This window comes from Callorhinchus milii, unplaced genomic scaffold, assembly GCF_018977255.1.
Source record: "Callorhinchus milii isolate IMCB2004 unplaced genomic scaffold, IMCB_Cmil_1.0 Scaffold13, whole genome shotgun sequence".
Taxonomy (NCBI): domain Eukaryota; kingdom Metazoa; phylum Chordata; class Chondrichthyes; order Chimaeriformes; family Callorhinchidae; genus Callorhinchus; species Callorhinchus milii.
The window spans coordinates 13,774,550-13,794,003 of record NW_024704754.1 but is presented as its reverse complement, the minus strand read 5'-3'; the positions used below and the strand labels follow the sequence as shown (position 1 = coordinate 13,794,003).

The window sequence follows — 19,454 nt, the reverse complement described above, 5'->3', positions numbered from 1 at the left end:
TTATCCGTGATTGGTCATGGGCTCGGCTTGTTTGCAAGAGTTCATCTATAAATGCGCCCATTTAATCCAGGCTAAGTTGGTAGAAAATCAGTGTCTTCACAAAACAATGCCCTCGACACATGCTCCTTAAACGATCTGTCAGCTTCAAAAGACCCTCCTGTGTTACTTGACAAAGGTTGGATCCGACACACAGCTTTTGCTCTACACACAATGTGCATCCTCACAGAGAAAGTGCAACGTTTGCGATCGGATTATCTACTATTATAATAAGGTAAGAACAAGTGTTGCTTATTTTTGCATCATTGGTGAATGCTCACATAGTGACAGTTCAATGATAAAGCTGCGGGCTCCAGCGTTACAGCACTCACACTGTGCGGATCATCGCTGAATCTGATCTGTTGCAATATAATTGTATGTCTTTCCAGGCTTGCACAAGATGAATCATGTGTTTGTCGTGGGAAGAAAATTGTAGCCTTTCTCCTGCGGTTCCTTCTGGGTTTGGGAATGTCTCCCACATCCACATCTCCAGTCGGGAGGCGCTGGTGGGAACCATATTGATCATTGTAGACTTGGTGACTTTCCTGGGGAACACGATTGTGTTCATCTGCCCGGCTTTGGAAAAGAGACTGAGGACAGTGACTTACATGTTCATCCTATCTCTGGCCACGGCAGATCTGCTGGTTGCTTGCCTGGTTATGCCGTTCAGGTGAGTTTGAGTCAAAGCTAAGATTATTTTTTCGTCAGTACTAAGTATCGGTGGTCAGCCTTACAGGATCCCAGTGCAATTATTATGAAGGTGACGAGTTCAGCTGCTATCTGTAGAGGTGATCAAGAGCATGGAAGCATTTTCACCATCTAGTACAAACAGACAGTAAGCTTCAGACTTTAAGCTTGAAACACCATGTGAATTAAATTCAGTTAAGGTCCTTTTGTCTTTTATTTGTCATTTTCCTTTTTCCTTGTGAAAGGGGGCATCTCAGAACTGACACAACAAACTGATGCCCATTTTATAGGACTTTCTGAATTTTTACATTTTGTATTTGTATCAGTGGTTAGAGCACTCGCTTTGCAAGCGAGAGACCCGAGTTCAATTCCAGGCAGAGGGCGAAACCTTGGGCAAGTTTCCTTACTCCACACAGAGCCTAATAATAATCCCTCCAAAACCAAAAACAATAATAAATTGGTCATTTTCAATCTACGACTGTTTGTGAGACACTGCTGTGCGCAATTGGCTGCCGCGTTCGCCCACAAATATACAGTCAATTCACTTTACAGTATATTCTGTGAAGCGTCAAGAAGACGTAAAATGCGCTATATCAAATCCAAGGATTATTATTATCTATATTTATATTCCCGATCCGGAGTGAAACGTTAGGCAAGTTTCCTTACTCCACACGCCTCTGCTACGCAGCACTAAGTAGGAACCTGGCAGTTGATTGGCGGATTGCTTTCTGGGGGGAAATAATCCCCTCAAAAAAAAATTATTAAAGCATAATTTGGTCACTCAGTCTACGACTGTTTTTGAGACACTGCTGTGCACAATTCACTGCTGTGTTTCACTCACAAAATACAGTCAATTCACTTGCAATTTATTCTGTGAAGCGCTTTGAGACGGCTCAACGATGTGATAAGACGCTATATCAATTGCAAAGATTATAATTATTGTTACATAGTGCTCTTCAGGAGGGTCTCAGAGTGCTTAACAGTGATGGCGCTTGATGCCAAGCTGGAGAAATGGTGGAGGTGACTGTAAGCACAGTCGAAGAGGAAGGTCTTCAGCTATGATCTGAAGTTTGGCAGGGAGGAGTTAAGGTTTGTGGCAGGAAGTTCATAGTTTTAGGGCATAGCGGCTGAAACCACCGCCACTGATGATAGTAAGGAGGGGATAAGCATGGTCCAGATACTCAGAGCCAGCTGAGCACGGCAGCGGATAGTGGAATGGGGTGTCAGCAGATCAGAGAGATAGAGAGGTACCAAGGCATGAAGTGATTTGTACAGGAATGTGAAAATCTTGAAATCAATCAGTTTCACAATAGGGAGCCAATGGAGCCTGGCAAAATCTGGGGGTATGGAGTTTAGTGTAGATGAGGATTTTTTTTTCTGATACATGCAGAAACCACCACCATGCCTAAGAATATTCAAACCAAGCTGAGAATTCCATGCATGTGGAACAACAACAAAATTACATTTATGGAGCGCCTTTCACGTCGGGAGCACGTCCCAAAGCGCTGAAGGGGTACTGAGTTTGGTAGCTAAACAGAGGCGTGTGGAGTAAGGAAACTCGCCCTTGATCAGAGTTTGCATCGGGTTACTGCTGGATTCCAACCAGCTAATACCCCATAGCTTGCCATTGATATCGCTGTGTGGCAAGCTTGTCCAACTTAGGACTTTGGCTTGCAGGGTAACAGGGTGTGGGATGATGCCCTAACCCCAGTGACTGGTCTATCCTGCCAAGTCCTGCTTACTGCAGGACTATGCTTTCATTAGTAATGCTCTGGAATACTGTGGGCTCACCTGGCTCAGGAACCGGACCACCGAGACCGCCACAGAGGGCTGACTTGATTCTGAAATTCCATTACCAAACAATTTGCCTTAAGGCCTGTTCAGCTCCAAGGTGACCCCACTCTCCTCCCCCTCAAGGAGGACAAGATGAGGATATGGGCAACAGAGTTTTGAATTAATTGGATTTTATGAATGGTGCAGCTGGGGGAGACCAGCAAGGAGGGCGTTGGAACAACCAAGGCAGGTATCAAAGATTAGATCCCATTCTCTTAGTTTCAATAGTCATTCATAGCAAAGCATTCAATGTTGCAATAATTTTCTGAATGGAACAATTTTACTTCCTCCTTAACTCTTTGTGGCATTTTCTAATATGGAAATCTGAGATCCCAAATTACAGGAATGCTGCTCCAACCCACTCCTCAGATCAGAGTGTTGAGAATGATATACTTGGGGAGAAATTCTCACTCAGATTTCTTGATTTATCAATCCATTAATTATTACAAAACTGACAATGCATTGTTGGGAGTGTAATACGTGGGGTCAAAAAATATATGAAATGTGATAATCATATCATGGCACAAACACTGGAGATGTTCTATTCAATAACTACAGTGGGTAAACACTGCTTCCACCATCTCAGACTTTCCTAAAATTGTTGCGTCCGTAGCTACTTGCAGTACTACTGACCTGATGGCAGCTTCTCTGAGTCATTCATTGATGGAACCTTGCCAGGTGCTGACTATCCAGTGATCTGATAATATCTTGAGTTAGGATTATCGCCAGCACTAATTATCACATCACACATCACATTTTCATCCTATGTGCTCAACATTCTGAGCATCCTATGTGGAGTCCTGTAGCTTAGTGGTTAGAGCACCCACCTTGCAAGCAAGATGACCTGGGTTTGATTCCCGGCAGGGCAAAATGTTGGGCAACTTTCCTTACTCCACATGCCTCTGCTTAGCTAACAGTAAGCAGGAACCTGGTTGTTTGTCAATTGGTGGATCACTTTTCCAGTAATAATTCCTTCCAAAAAAAAAGTTAATTGGTCACTTTAATTCACGGCTGTTTGTGGGACACTGCTGTGTGCAATTGGCTGCGTATCACCCACAAAATAAACAGTCAATTCACTTTACAGTATATTCTGTGAAGCGCTTTGAGACGTCTCAAAGACATGATAAGACACTATATCAAATGCAAGAATTATTATTATTATTATTATTATTATATCCACTGCTGTGATTTAAAGGAATCCAGTGTGTTGAGGCTTATTCTGTTTCTGTGTTCAGCATCATTTACGAGGTGACTGGGATCTGGCTGTTTGGACGGCTGTTCTGCAAGGTGTGGATCTCTTTCGATGTAATGTTCTGCACAGCTTCTATCGTTACCCTGTGCTTCATTAGCTTGGATCGTTACTGCTCTGTAGCTACTCCACACCACTATCCCAAGAGGATGACCCGGAGGAGGTAAGCAACATCTGCTTTCAGTCGGTTACACTTTCCATTGTGGGGCACTGTTCATCCACTGTCTGTTATCAAAAAAGTGATTGTGACAGTTTGGCTCAATCAGTAGCACTCTCATCTCTGAGTTTACAATTCAAGTTGAAGCTCTGGATAGTCAGAGCTTTGAATGGGACCTTAAATAAAGGGTGTGCCTATTGTCCAGTGGATATAATTTATCCAATGACATTATATAAAAAGAGAAGAGTTTCTCCTGGTGTTCTAGCCATCTATCATCCAGAGTAATTGGCCATTCATATCATGGCAGTACGTGAGACATTTCCATGTACAAAAACGACTACACGTTTTGCCTACAAAAACAATCACTCTATATACTTGCCAATAGTTACCTATAAAGCATTTTGAGACTTTTTGGTGTGCTATAACATGGAAGGTCTTTCTTTTCAAGTGCTGTATGTGTTACTGCTGGATCAAAATGCATCTGGGTATCAGCTTAGATCAATTAGTAACACTCTCGGCTCTAAATCAGAAAGTTGTGCGTTCAAGCCCCAAATCGGGATATGGAACTATATAATCCAGTCTGACACTTCAATGCTATGCTGGGGGTGTGCTGTATCATTGCAGGTGCCATCCTTCTGATGAGACATTAGACTGAAGTTCCATCTGTCTATTTAGGTGGACGCTCATTGTAAAGGGCACTCTATCAAATATAAGGCTTATTATTGTATTGTGTTATGGTAAATCAACTTTCATTTTTAAAATGCAGCCTGGTACAATTTTTTTCATAGATTCATAGATTCATAGAATGTTACGGCACAGAAGGAGGCCATTCGGACCATCGAGTCTGTGCCGGCTCTTTCCTGTGGCAATTTGCCTAAAAGGGCACTGCAACAGAAATGACTCGCAGACATAATAAGAATTATCCTTACATTTGAGAAACACCTCAATGAAAATCTCTCTAACATGCCCTGGTGATCCTTAGCTAACTCAACATGGACTGGAGAATTTGAATCTGTGACCTACCTATTCTACGTAGATTGGTTATATATCACGCAATGAAGTTATCAGCTGAGCCATCGAATAAACCTAATTTTATCCAAATTCTTTGTTGCACATGCCTCATTATGGACGTATTATGAGACAAGCCTGTAGCACAGTTTATTTGCTATGTAGCTTTAAAGCAATTATAATTGGTCACAGCATTATTGACATTCACTGGTTAACCAGAAGGCTTTAAACATTTTATGTTTATTCATTGTGAATTATATAGTGCTCCACTCCGCAGAACACCCAGGGGATTAAATACTGCTGTATTCCATCTACAATGATAATTAATGGCTGTCCGTGTTAATCTCAAGCCTTGCATGCCTCAAATAACCTTATAACAGTCTGATATTGTCCTAAAAGCAATCCTAGTTCCAATTCCCTGCACGCCCCACAGCCTGTGATTAATGGCATCAGCGCAAGATTGCTCTTTACTCATGGTTGACATGGTGGCGTGTTTGAGCTAATATAATCAGATGATAAAAGTGCTTTGTGTTTATTTTAAGAAGTTGACTAAACTGGAGGTGAAAAATGTGGTACGTGATGCGACAGTTTTATAATAATAATACATATATTATAATAATAATCCTTGCATTTGATATAGCACTTTTCACGTCTTCTCGACGGCTCAAAGCGCTTCTCAGAATATGCTGTAAAGTGAATTGACATGATATTTGTGGGCGAAACGCGGCAGCCAATTATGCACAGCAATGTCCCACAAACAGTCGTGGATTGAAAATAAACAATTTATTATTGTTTTGTTTTGGAGGGATTATTATTAGGCTCTGTGTGGAGTAAGGAAACTTGTCCAAGCTTTCGTCCTGCCTGGAATTGAACCCAGGTGTCTCGCTTGCAAAGCGAGTGCTCTAACCACTGAGCTACAGGACTCCACAACTCCAGATTTTCATCTGTGAGAGCTATCAAATCATGAGATGTCCTACTCTTCAGTTCTGCTTTGCCTTAGCCTGAATGACTGTGATGTCTTGAAATTTTAGATCATGCAAAAGTGTAGAAAATTCTTTAATTTAGTTTCAATTTGGAAGCTAGTTTCTTTTTAAAAACTGTTGGGTTAGACCATTGGTGGTCAACCTTTTTGGTTGGCCAACAAAATAATTTTTTTTTGATTGAATATTTCTTAATTCAAGCCATCAGGGCCACATATTGGCCACCACTGATCTAGACTGAAACTCCAGTGCACTGCTAGGATGGGGGTGTGGAGTGGGGATGGGGGTGGGGGGGGGGGGGTGGTTTGCATTGGCAGGTGTTCTGTCCTTGGGACGAGATGTTCAACCGAGGTCCCATCTGCCTGTTCAGATTGACATTCGAGATCCAATGGCACAATTTGAAAACAGAAGGGAGTTTCTCCTGCTGTCCTTGGCCAACAATCCCCCGAACAGAATTGTTATTCACTTCATAGTAGTTTGTGTGACGTTGTTGTGTACAAATTAGCTGCCAAAATACAGTCTTTACAATGAATGCTTGGGATATCCTCCTGAAAGGTGCTATATCAAATGCAAGGATTATTAGTTTGCTCGCATACATTCATGCAATAGTGGTAGCACGGCAGACAAGTGTGGAAGCTGTGACTGATTTCACCTGCTTAAATAAGGCCAATTTTTAGCACTTCTACCTCTTTGAGATTACAATGGGACAATTGCTGTTTGCTAGCTACAGTGTGTTAATTGCTTTCTGATAATGAGCAGCAAGCACATGATCCACATGGTATTAGAAGACTGTATTGAGGAGGACAGGGAAATCACTCAGAGAGGTAGCACTGCATAGTGCCATGCAATGGTTGTTTTGATTGGCCCAATGACTTTTCCTAACTTCCTATATATTTCTTATTTACTTCCAAGGTAAGTTAATTCATAAGTATAAGCCCCATTGACCCCTTTTTCAGTCTATTTTCTCCCTTTTTCAATCTTCACCCAGGTGCATATTAATGACCCTTGCCATCTGGGTCTACTCTTCCATGATTTCCTTCCTGCCGGTCATGCAGGGTTGGAACGAGATCCCAGGGGTGGATTTTGATGCTGAGAGAGAATGTATCTTCGTGACAAACCGGACATTCGCCATCGTGGCCTCGGCACTGGCTTTCTACATCCCGTTCCTGATCATGTGCACCATGTACTTCTTCATATACCGTGCCTCACGTCTGAAAGCAGCACGCATCATGTCTCAAGCCCTCGATATCCACTACCATCCCAAAAGCAAGCGTCAGAACAGTCTGCAACTGGAGAATAAGGCCACACGGACAATGAGCATCATTATATCTGTCTTTGTGCTGTGCTGGCTCCCGTACTTTGTATTCAATGTCTATATAGCTGTATGTGGTGCAGAGCCAAACAACAATGCAATTCATCTGGTATTCAAAATTATCACCTGGTTTGGATATTGTAACTCCACCATTAATCCCATGCTCTATGCCTTCCTTAATCATGATTTTCAACGAGCGTTGAAGAAGATTATTGTGTGCCATCGTTGGGGGGCTCAGGTTGATATTGGAGGCGACATGGTTTCCATAGTAACCTTCTCCAAAACTGTCCAGGATCAAGAGCTCAGTCCAAAATCTATCACAGTTGCTAATAGTAATGTGAAACCCAAGGTAACTCAGTGAATGGTGGGATTGACATGCCCATTGCTTCTTTTCAGTGAAACTTTCCCCATTCCTAAAGTGTAATCTGTAAATTTAAAGTTGGAAAAACAAATTCACTATCGGAACCCAATTACAACTGGTCTTTTGTTCACAGGGGTGCAGTTGGCCAAGATTTGGCATGATGTGGTTGGGGTACCAGACAGATCTGGAATATCACAGGTTTGTTTCCCAGATTGTGCTAAGGTCACTGTATCACAGGGTTTGATCTTATCCTTTCAGCCTATCAACTACACCATCTTCCTGTTACAGCATTAAGTGTTTATTGAATGAGACCTGCCCTCATCTGCCTGTTCCTGGTAACACATAACACATGCCAATTGTTGATACTTCTGTATCAGGAAATATTTCTTGGAATCTGCAAATATGCCCTTCGTACCCCTGAATATGTATTGTTTTGTCATGCTCCCTTGGCATATCTGAACATAATGCTAATTGATCTTCCATTGGGATAACAATTGTAAAGCTACGATTGGCTTCTGTCCTAAGAATGGGCAATTCAAACAGGGCTCTAGCTCATGATCATGTTTAATGATCACATTTATGGACGTTATATGGAGACATTATTGGCAGTGATAGCCTCACAGTCACATTGGCTGTTAATACTCTCCGTCTAGGCTCATAATTGATGAAGCGCTACTTGGGCACAGAACTGGATGCTCATGAAACTGGCACAATAATCACATCACATACTTAATTTTTCCTTCAGTGTCTACGTCATTTACAAGACAAGAAACCATGGCAGATAGAAGCAACAGGTTCCATGGTATAGAATAGGTGGAATATGAGAAAAGAATGGAATAATATAGTGTGGGAGGTAATTTTAAGTGTTTCATTTGGTATCTGTCTTGTTTTATCACAGCAGCTGCTTCTGTAACATTCATGGTTAAGTGTTTGTCTCAGGGAGTCTGACATTTCCTGTAATCTGCTGCCACACTAACAAAGAAACACTTGTCTGTTTTGTAATCAGGACAGTAGTTTTTTGTTTTATGAGAGCAGAGTAGGTAAAGGATTTAAATGAATTACATGACAGTCGTTTGTGTGTGTGTGTGTGTGTGTGGTGTGTGTGTGCATGGGTGGAGGGCGGTAATTAAAGGTATTCAAGGATATGGTTTGGTTGATGTCTGAGGAGCTTGCATCTCCTCCACTAACATTTCCATGGGCCTATTTATGTAATAATAATTCCTGCATTTGATACACTACCTCATCACGTTGAAACATTTCAAAGTGCTTCACACAATGAGCTAGTTTGACTTTTGTTATGTAGGGAAATCTATGAGATAATCTGTGCCAGTAATTTCCTCCACACCACGATGAGCTGAACAATTGATGTGGTGAGTTTTGGTGAGGGGAGGAATATTGGACAACAGGAGAACTTGCTCTTCTCCAAATAATGATGTGAGATCTTTAACTGGCACCCTACCATGAGAATGGGCAGACAGCACCCTTTAACATTTCATCCAAAACCCAAATGTGTACCACAGTACAACATTAGATGACCATAATACGGTTTTGCTCAAAACGGCTTTCTGTAAGCGCAAAAGCTAGAGTCAGAGTGATTGCAAGTTGAGGAGCACAGACTTGGCACCCTTATCATCTTACCAACTGCACATGCCATGCACAAGGCTGATGCCAGTCTTCGGGCATGCTGCGGGTAGTTGGGAAGATGAACACAAAGGTAATGGTACAGCAGATCGATTACTGTAAACATATACCTAAAAGAGGAGGAATGGAGTGGCTGAACTGAACCAGTGAGCAGGTTAATAAATATTGGATCAGATTTGGAAATTAAAGTTTTAGCAACAACTGCCTTTGAAGAGTTGAATGAAACACTTTGAGACGTCAAAGACGTGATAAGGCGCTATATCAAATGCAAGATTTATTATTATTATAATTACAGCACCTTAGCATGTTCACCTGCAAAATAAATTGTCAGTACATTTTACAGTATATCTTATGAAGCACTTTGATACTTCCTCCCAACATGAAAAGCGCTGTATCACATGCAAGAATTATTATTTGATTATTAATTTTCAGGCTACACTATTACTAGGTTTTGGGGGTTAAAGTTGTTTAAAAAATGGATGCCGAACACTGCTCAATTCTTCTCTTTGTGCAAATTGATGATTCTATGAGTTTCAGAGGTCAGTCAGGTTCCAATGGAAATATATAATAACCTTTGGAAGTGGGGTGAAAGGTATGAATTCCCAGGAGGGTTTGTGATTGACAAGGATTATTTTGGTGTTTTTCCCAAAACTTCTGTGATAGATACATTTCTAATGGGTCCATGTCCTTACAAAATAGACTATGGTTATGTAACTCATAGGTTTTGACCCTTTTGTCGACAGAAGAGGAAGAAATCTGGAAAGTAGATGTGGCCTCTTTACAGAGAGTTTATTACACTGATATCACAAAGGTATTAAAGCAGTTATTATACTTGACAGCAATATGTTGTGAAATACTTTGAGATGTTTTGACAAGTACAGCACCATAAAAATGCAAGTTCTTACTTTCTAAAAATAATGGAACTGATAGTCTTTATGTTGCGACTTGAGCTCACAATCCAGGCTGAAACTTCAGCGGCAAAACTGAGGAAAGTTGCATTGTTGTAGGTGCAGTACTTCAGATGAAATATTAAATCAAGCAGACCCAGTGGAAAAATTCCCTTTTCCTTTGAACTAGTGGCATGAGGTCTTTCTCATTAAGATAAAGATAAAGGAATTGTTCCAGGTGTCCTGACCAACAATCATTCAGATATAAATTGTTCTTTCACATCATGGCTGTTTGTGCGACCTTGCTCTGTAAAAACTGGCTGTTGCGGTTCTCTAGAAATACAAAGCCACTACACTTTTACAGCAATTCCCGGAGATGTTTTAATGTTAGATACGTTGTTGAGATGTCTCACAACGCTTCACAGAATGCACTGTAAAGTGAATTGACTGTATATTTTTTGTGGATGAAACATGGCAGCCAATTGCGTACAACAGTGTCCCATAAACGGTCGTGGTTGGAGTGACCAAATTATTATTTTTTTAAAAAATTGGGAGGGATTAGTACCCCCGGAAAGCAATCCGCTAATCGACTAACAACCAGTTCCTACTTACTGCTAGGTAAACAGAGGCGTGTGGAGTAAGGAAACTTGCCTAAGTTTTCGCCCGCCCGAGGATCGAACCCAGGTCCTCTTGCTTGCAAGGCGAGAGTGCTAACTACTACAATACAGGACAATGCCAGGTTTGCTTTTGATAGTCCAACTATACTGTACACAAAATAACATGTAATGTGTTATACAGTGTAATATAAGGAAATTTACCCTCTACAGTGAATTATAATCATGAATTTCTATGATGACTGATTTAATGGCTCTAATGTCAATTGACATCTTAAAGTAGCTTAGCTGTGCATATAGTGCATATTGTTTACCTATAAAACAAGTCACCACACATGGTAGTAATTACTGTAAAGTGTTCTGAGACATTTCTAAATTATAGGAGCTATTCTTTCTATGTCTGTAAGTAAATTGTTTATGTGCCTACTGTGAATGCTCAATAGGCAGTGGTGAAGTTATACAATTGAATCCGAGTCTGTGCTGAGTAACTGTAGACCCAGAATTCCACTTAGTTTTAGCCTAGTGCAAGACGATTTTTTCCTAAGCTTTAAGAACATTCTTAAATACAGTCTTAATTTGGAAGCTGATTTCTGCAGTTCGTAAACAGAAACTGGCTTCGGAACTGAGGCTGAATTTTCCACAATTTTGTGCAATTTTAAATTTAAGCAAAATACCCTTACTGGCTTAAGGCTAGGGGGATATTCAGCTCTTTGATCTTACATGGGAAAGTGTGTTTGGCGAGTCTTACAATAGGGCATGTGGTCTCTGAACCAGGGAGAGGGAAATCCTGCTTCTGATCACCGGAGTGATGTGGGCACTGCAATTCCATAATAAAAACAGAAGTCGCTGCGAACAATCAGCGGGTCAGACAGCATCTTTGGAGAGAGGAAAGTGAGTTAACGTTTCAGGTGGATGACCTTTCGTCAGAACTGAACTGCAATTCCGTTATGGACCCCTGAAACAAGGGAGAAGGAAATGAATGGAGATTCCCTATCCTGATCATTATCCAGGGAACTGTGCCAGATATGTAAGCTTATCGATGTGTGCTTGTAATTAACAGAGCTTTTTGTGGAAGTCAGTCCATGTGTCCAGTGCTCTTTGAAAATAAATTCAGATATCTGTTCTACTTTTGCTTCAAGCTTGTTCATTTTTAACCTCCCGTTTTAATAGAGTTCATGTTAGATATTCTCTTTATAACTGCATCTTCAAAGCCTCTTCCAATCCACCAAATGAATTAATTCACCTCATGGCAGTTTGCGGGATAATATATTATGCTATGCTGAGCACTACCTCACTATAGAACAGTCTAGCTTTCTCACACTGGACAACAAAGAGCGAGAGAACAGAGTTAAATTCTGACTCTTTCTTGCTTTCTGTCTCCTGAATCCTTTTATTTGAAAGTATTTTGCTTGGTTCCTATTCAAACCCTTGGTTGGAATGAAAACTCTGATGTTTCGGAACAGACACATTGTAATTATCACATTGAAGCTGGTCTGAAACATTTCACTTAAAAATTGATTCCTAAAGGCTGTCTGTGGATGTGAACTCAATCCCCACCTTCAATTGATACATGCCGGTCTGAAAGATTTCCACAGGTGATATTGTTTTTGGTAAGCGGGCGTTGTGGAACATCTACTTAATTCAATCATTATTCCGTAAAGTAGAACTCGAACAATGGCTCCAGACTCTGGAACATCAATCGCTGCACACTAAATGGAATTTGAATGGAAATAAAACCTGGAAACTGGAAATTGCCTGAAGGATATGAACGTCAGGATTGATTAGAACTTGCAGGACCTGCTATTCGTGAAGGTCAATGTTGAAATTTATTAAGAATCATTCATGTGTATATTTCCCTTTAAGAAGAGGCTGAAATGTCACTAAATTGCAGGAGGTTCTTATACTTACACTGTAGCAGAAAGTGCTCTTCAAAAATGATTACTTCTCATATTCTCTGATCTACTCCCAGTTACATCCGGCAACGTGGAAAACTTGTTTCTGTGTAGAGCAACGATGGATCTGACAAGGGCACTCATTACAACTGCTAATTATAGTGGAGAATGCTTCTTAAAATGTGTGAACAATTAATGATGGCCTGCTTTGCATTCTTCACCTGGAAAAACCATGGTGCTGCTACAATAATGCAGCTGTCAATCAAGGATACTACCTCACATGAACAGCAAATAAGACTTATAAGATCAGAGGCCAATGTGCTATAAGACAATGAAGACATTCAGTTTGAGCAAAGAACCAGGGATATTGGCCGGAGAGTGCATGGAGACACACGTTTGCTGAGTGGATGAAATAATATGTATAAATTATATCTGGAATAAAGATTGAGAAGCAAGCTTTGGAGGAGTGGGAGGATGAGAGGAGATAGCGCCTGTAACTGGAATAAGCTGCTGTGAGCACTTGTGTTAGGGAGAGGATATGAAAGAGATGGGGAAGATACTGGGGATGAAGCAACAAAGGAGCTCTATTGAGAGGTAGAATGTAATCGTTAGACAGAAGCATCGTTTTAAAGACTCATCCATGTTAATATCCAAAACTTCTCTCATCCATATTAACACAAAAGACATTGATTTACACACAGCCTGAACTGTACATGAAAGAAGCAACATTGCATAAAAGTGAAATACAATTTTCAGTCATTTTCATGATCTGTTCCCTGTGTAAATGATTTTGCTGGCTGTATTTCCCTGTTAAAACACGAGAAGCAGAATCTAAATCATAGTTTATCCAAAATATTTATTTGATGTATGTAACTGGTATTCTGATTTCCTGATTGATAAAACAACCATTAAAATAATAACAATAATAATCCTTCCATTTTATGTTAAGTCTTTTGTGACAGAAAACGAAACGGAAACAATTAGGATGTTTAAATGAAAGATTAATAGATTTTTGAGGTGTAAGGTATAAGGAAAAGAAATGGGATTAAAATATCTGCCATAGCCAACAAAATGGAAAAAACAACCTCTTCTGTTCCTATGTTCATATCTTCATTGTATGAAGAAAGGGATACCAAGAGAGGTAATAATAATAATAATCCATGCATTTGATATAGTGCCTTATCACTTTTTCGAGACGTTTCAAAGTGCTTCACAGGATCCACTATAAGGTGTAGTCACTGTGTGTTTTCTGGATGAAATGTAGCAGCCAATTATGCACAGCAGTGTCCCGCAAACAGTTGTGGATTGAGTGACCAAATTATTATTTTGTAATATTTAAATGATTTCCATTGATGATCTAATGGACCACTTCTAGTTATAATAATAATATAATCCTTGTATTTGATATAGCGCTTTTCAGGTCTTCTCGACGTCTCAAAGCGCTTCACAGAATAGACTGTAAAGTGAATTGACTGTATATTTGTGGGCGAAACGCAGCAGCCGATTGCGCACAGCAGTGTCCCACAAACAGTCATGGATTGAAAGTGACCAATTTATTTTTGTTTTTAGAGGGATTATTATTAGACGTGTGGAATAAGGAAACTTGCCCAAGGTTTCGCCCTCTGCCTGGAATTGAGCCCAGGTGTCTCGCTTGCAAGGCGAGTGTTCTAACCACTGAGCTACAGGTCTCCAGTTATTATAAATGTGAGAATTTCTAGGCAATGTGACAACTCTTGGTTTTAATACGGTATCTGTCATACAGCATTCGTTAAACATAGTGATTTTTTGTTATATTTTTATATCGGGTGCTTCTAATGATTAGCGATTGATCCCAAAAATGAGGATACAGGAAGAAGCATGTAGAACAGTGTTCCTGGAGACAAGCGAGGCAAGTAAAGACGAAATGGATGGAATTCCATCAGTAAAATAGAGAAAGAGTGGATGAGCTGTATTGGGGAGAAAAAGAAGAGGTTAATGGCGAGAGGCAGGAGGGTTGGAAAATCAATGTTTAGCACAATTCACTAGAAATAGCAAATTTCCATTAATGGGAGTGCCTTGTTCTAAACTTAAATAATAACAATCCCTGCTTTTGATATAGTGGCTTATCACATCTTCGAGACGTCTCAAAGCGCTTCACAGAATATACTGTAAAGTGAATTGGCTGTATTTTTGGGGAAAAACATAACACGGAACGATCACTATGTTTAGTGATTTGTACATGACAGATTATGAGATTAGTTTTTTTTATTAACTCATCTTTTCCCAAGTCCTGAAGATCAGGGAACTGCTCGCCTCCCCCAGCTTTCCCTTCCATATACTTTTTATCATAAGATATAGGAACAAGAGGAGGCCATTCAGTTTCTTTGAGACTGATCCATCATTTTTTTAGATAGTGGCAGAATTTTTAATCCATTTCCTTATGTTTTCACCTTAGCTCTGAACAGGAAAGTGGACTTCCTAATCGTGAATTAATCATTTTGTTACACAAGAAATCATGAAAAATACACATTGTGAATTTCTTGTTTCTTTCGTGGCTGATCTGTAACAAAGCGAACATGTGAACGGGTTTGTAATTTGTTTTACAATGATGTTATGCCTTGTGTGGTTACCAGGCAACTTCGTTTTGTGCTTATTCAATTAATTAAGCAGCAGAACTGAAACGTCCTCTGTAAAAGCAGAAGCAGCTTGATCTTTCAAAAGCCACTGAAATCCATGGACTATAAGAAACTATTGCTTACAATTGACAAGATATATTAATTTGCAGTTAGCATTAACGCAGATTAAATACGTGATGCAGTTGGTAATTACCTTAACCATAATGTGTTTCTACAAACAATTGAATATTTAGTTGGCAAAAGAAATTCCTCGACACCACTGCTTGCATCAAAATATGTCAATGTTAAGTGGATTATTTATTAATATGCAAACATTTACAATTGAATAGCCCTTTTAATATAGAAGAACATTGTGAAATGCTTTGCAAAATGAGCTTAATTGTTCTATTATGCTATGAACTGAGTGTTGTGTAGACCAGTACATCAGACAATGTAATTAAATTATCTCTTGGCCTGAGAAGAGGAAAGATATGGAGCAAATATAACCCCTTAAAATGGAATCAATCCTATTACATGCATTTACAGTACATTTTTCACCAACTTCTGGCTTTAAGTGCCTATTAAGTATCGTTTGCCAAATGGTTTGTTGATGCTGCATTGATTCTCCAAAAACAACAACAACAGCTTGCATTTACATAGCACTCCTCACGCAGGGCTGTGCCCCAGAGTGCTTGAAAGTGATCCCTAGAAGAAATGTAGTGGTGCCCAGAGCAATTCATACCACAACAGGTGCCAACCACACAGCTCCTGAAACTACGTTGGCCATGGTAAAGTGCAGAGGTACAATTGTGATTTACCTCAGTTTATTCCGCTGTTTGATTCTTCTTACATCCTCATTGTGAGATTAAAGCTCATTGGAACAGTCTCCTATTCTAACCCATGCTTTCCCAGAACCGCAACCCTGTGGAAATCCTCCATTCCTCTACAGGACTTTCAAAAACCAGCCTTAGCCTCACCTAACCAACTGCTTCTTGATTTATCTAATTTTCTCTCCAACTATTTCTGACGTTGGTGATGGGCTGTAATATGGCCCTAGCCAATTTTCACATTGCCCACATGCCTTGGATTAGACTAGCTAACTCAACACAGACCAGGGCACACGTCTGGGAACTTGCTCATGTGTGGCTCAGTCCTGCATCATGAGGAACATTTACTCTATGATATTGCTTATTCTGTACACACAAAGAGTTAAGAGAGGAGTTTGTTGAGTACATACATCCCCTGTGGAATTGGCTTCTTTTTATGATGGTGAAATGTCAAACCATGGATGAATAATGTACAATACAATGTTACATAATACTAACCCTTGCATTTCATAAATATATCTCAGGGTAAGAGTTTCCAGGATCTCAAACTGTGTAACTCTGTACCGTTGTCTTAGATTCACAGGCTTTTCTGTGCTAGAGATTAGAAGTTACAGATTATTTTGCATCAAGGGATGAAATTAGTTCGGTTGAAGGTGTGATAGAGGGATTGTATGTGAGTGTGGAAAAGGACAAGTTTGATATTAAATCAAATGGGTTTTTCTCATTCCATAGTCTCTTATATCACTTCAAGAGTCATAGCTTTCCACAAGGCAACATGACTGAGAGTCAGGTGTTCATAGAAATGTACATGTATCAAATCTATGGTGTATGGGGGGGTGGGAAGTGAGGGGGAATGTGTGTGGGGGGAGTCGGGAGAGGGGCAGGAATACCACATCCATTTAAATGATTAGCACTGGTCATATTTTGTGTCCAATTAGGTAATGTTTGTGATGTTTCCTAGCAGGTACGTGCTTTAAAATTTGGCCTTAGTTTCTGTGGTGGTACATTTGATTACTGCATCACAATGTATGGTTTGAAAGTTCCAAAGACAATATATATATTTTTTTATTGTTGTTGTTGAGAAAATTGTGGAGTCCTGTAGCTCAGTGGTTAGAGCACTCGCTTTGTAAGTGAGAGACCTGAGTTCAATTCCAGGCAGAGGGCGAAACCTTGGGCAAGTTTCCTTACTCCACACAGAGCCTAATAATAATCCTTCAAAAACCAAAAACAATAATAAATTGGTCATTTTCAATCTACGACTGTTTGTGGGACATTGCTGTGCGCAATTGGCTGCCGCGTTCGCCCACAAATATAGTCAATTCACTTTACAGTGTGTTCTGTGAAGCGCTTTGGGACATCCTCCCGACGTGAAAAGCGCTATATCAAATGCAAGGATTATTATTATTATTATTATTATTAAATTACATAATCGATGAGCTCGAAAGACACTGCCCTAACCTTATGCTAAGTAGGATCTTTCTAATAGTTTTCACATAAGAATCATATCTCCAATAAACAGGAGGAGAAATCTCACAAAATTTAAGGTGCACTATTAAGTTTTACATTAACAGCCCAAATTACGTTAGGCATCTTAATTTACAGAAGTAATGTTGAGTGGGTAGTTTCGAGCCCTCTGTGTGTTTATGCGTTAATCAGTATAAGGATTTTGTTTTGAAAAATCTCAAACATTATCCTATAATTATACCTTCATTAAAACTGTTCAGTTCCCATTTAATAAGATATCTGGAGAGCCGTGACTACTCCAAGGCTGTGAATGAACCACTTTACATTGATAGAATAAGTGATACTCATCTCGCAAGTTATGCGTCATGATAAACTTGACAAGGCTGTCTCTCGAACTGAAGCTAACCCCCGCACTGGTCATAGCCTAATCCCTTTATCTTGCCAATGCTATTTGAGCACGCTGCCTGCATTTAAAATATATATTTCATCTTTCAAATACGTAGGAGTGTCCCTTCAGACGTGACACAAGTGTCATTTTTTTTAATAAGCCTGAGTTGAACTTTTCAAAGATAATAACTCCTTGCTTCACATAAAATGTCAAAGTGGGGGAACTGTAGGGGGAGAGAGAACATTGCACCGATGAGTTCATAGTTTCAGCTGAAATACTGGGGGTGGGGCTGGGGGGAATATATATGTTTCGGTCAGCTGGGTATTGATCACATACAGAAACCAATCACCATGAGTATCGGATCCACAAAGAACCTGTTTGCAAACCGGTCTTAAATGTCACAAGCTTGAATTGCAAACACCTGAAGAAACTGCTGAACATAACCAGTTTCTATTAGTAAACAAACACTCTCATCCAGAATCCCCTATTGTGGAATGACCACATGCATTACCTCAGACCCTATTTCGGTTTGCCATTAGTTGGGTTGTTCCATAATAATCCTTGTATCTGATATTCTGCTTTATCATTTTGTTAAAATGTCTCAATGTGATTCACTGGATTTACTGTAAAGTGTAATGACTGTGGAGAGCAATGTCCCACAAACTGTATTAAATGAATGATTGATTTTAATCTGGAAGATTGCTGCCGAGAATACTGGGAGAAACTCCCTTCCTTTTTTGAATGGAGCCACAGATCTTTAAAGTCCACCAGCACCTTGGGGCGTCCTCCCTATGTGAAAGGCGTTAAACAAATGTAATCATTTGTTGTTGCTGAGCAAGGAGATGGGACCTCAGTTTAACATGTCATCCTCGCAGAAACTTAAACAAAAGGCTGCTCGATAAGTGCTTCTTATTCAACAACAACTTCCAGTTATCTAGCACCCTTTACAATGAGGCAGTGTCTCAGAGCGCTTATTCAGTTGCATTCATGTGTAACGCTTATTACGGAAGGTCTAGGTACAATGTAGGTAGGGAACTCATTTTGCAATCACTGGTCTGTTTGACTTACTTTTCCTTCTGATAATTTTGGGTGCTGCAGCAAGCTAAAGGAACTCCAATGAATACACATTTGTGATTAAATCTGAGTTTACATAATCCTTTGGCCCATTGGGACAAGTATTTATTAGCACACAATAGGGCAGTCACTGCTCAGAGAGTTGTGTGTGAACATTTAAATAATTTGTAGCCTTGCCGTTTGAGTTAATAGGATATAACCTTGAAATTAAATCTAATCAGTTTCCATTAAAACTAGTGGTAGGCTTGCTTCAGTGTGAAGACATTATTATCTGCAGTTAGCAGTAACTTCTGCTTTGCTGTTACAGCTAGTGTTTTGCTTGAAGGTTGTTGATTCAAGCCCAATGTTGCACTGCTGGGGGTGTGCTGAATTGTTGGAGGTGCCGTCCTTTCGATGAACCTTAAACCTATTTGCCTTTCAGGTGGATATTAAAGACATCATGACATTATT

General features: G+C 40.0%; 1 protein-coding gene across 1 annotated transcript; it reads left to right on the top strand.

Annotated features, from left to right (window-relative positions):
- Positions 1 to 443: 443 nt before the first annotated feature.
- Positions 444 to 12,771, top strand: LOC103177306 (octopamine receptor-like). The gene is made up of 5 exons (XM_042340074.1): positions 444 to 706; positions 3,792 to 3,968; positions 6,939 to 7,611; positions 7,757 to 7,821; positions 12,735 to 12,771. The coding sequence occupies exons 1-5, from the start codon at positions 444 to 446 to the stop codon at positions 12,769 to 12,771; spliced, it is 1,215 nt and encodes a 404-aa protein (XP_042196008.1).
- The last annotated feature ends 6,683 nt before the right edge of the window (positions 12,772 to 19,454 follow it).

Excerpts from the sequence above, each read along its gene's own strand:
- LOC103177306 (XM_042340074.1), top strand. The coding sequence starts at position 444 with ATGTGTTTGTCGTGGGAAGAAAATTGTAGCCTTTCTCCTGCGGTTCCT. Across the intron at positions 3,969-6,938 it reads AAGAGGATGACCCGGAGGAG|GTGCATATTAATGACCCTTG; the intron begins GTAAGCAACATC and ends ATCTTCACCCAG. Across the intron at positions 7,612-7,756 it reads ATAGTAATGTGAAACCCAAG|GGGTGCAGTTGGCCAAGATT; the intron begins GTAACTCAGTGA and ends TTTTGTTCACAG.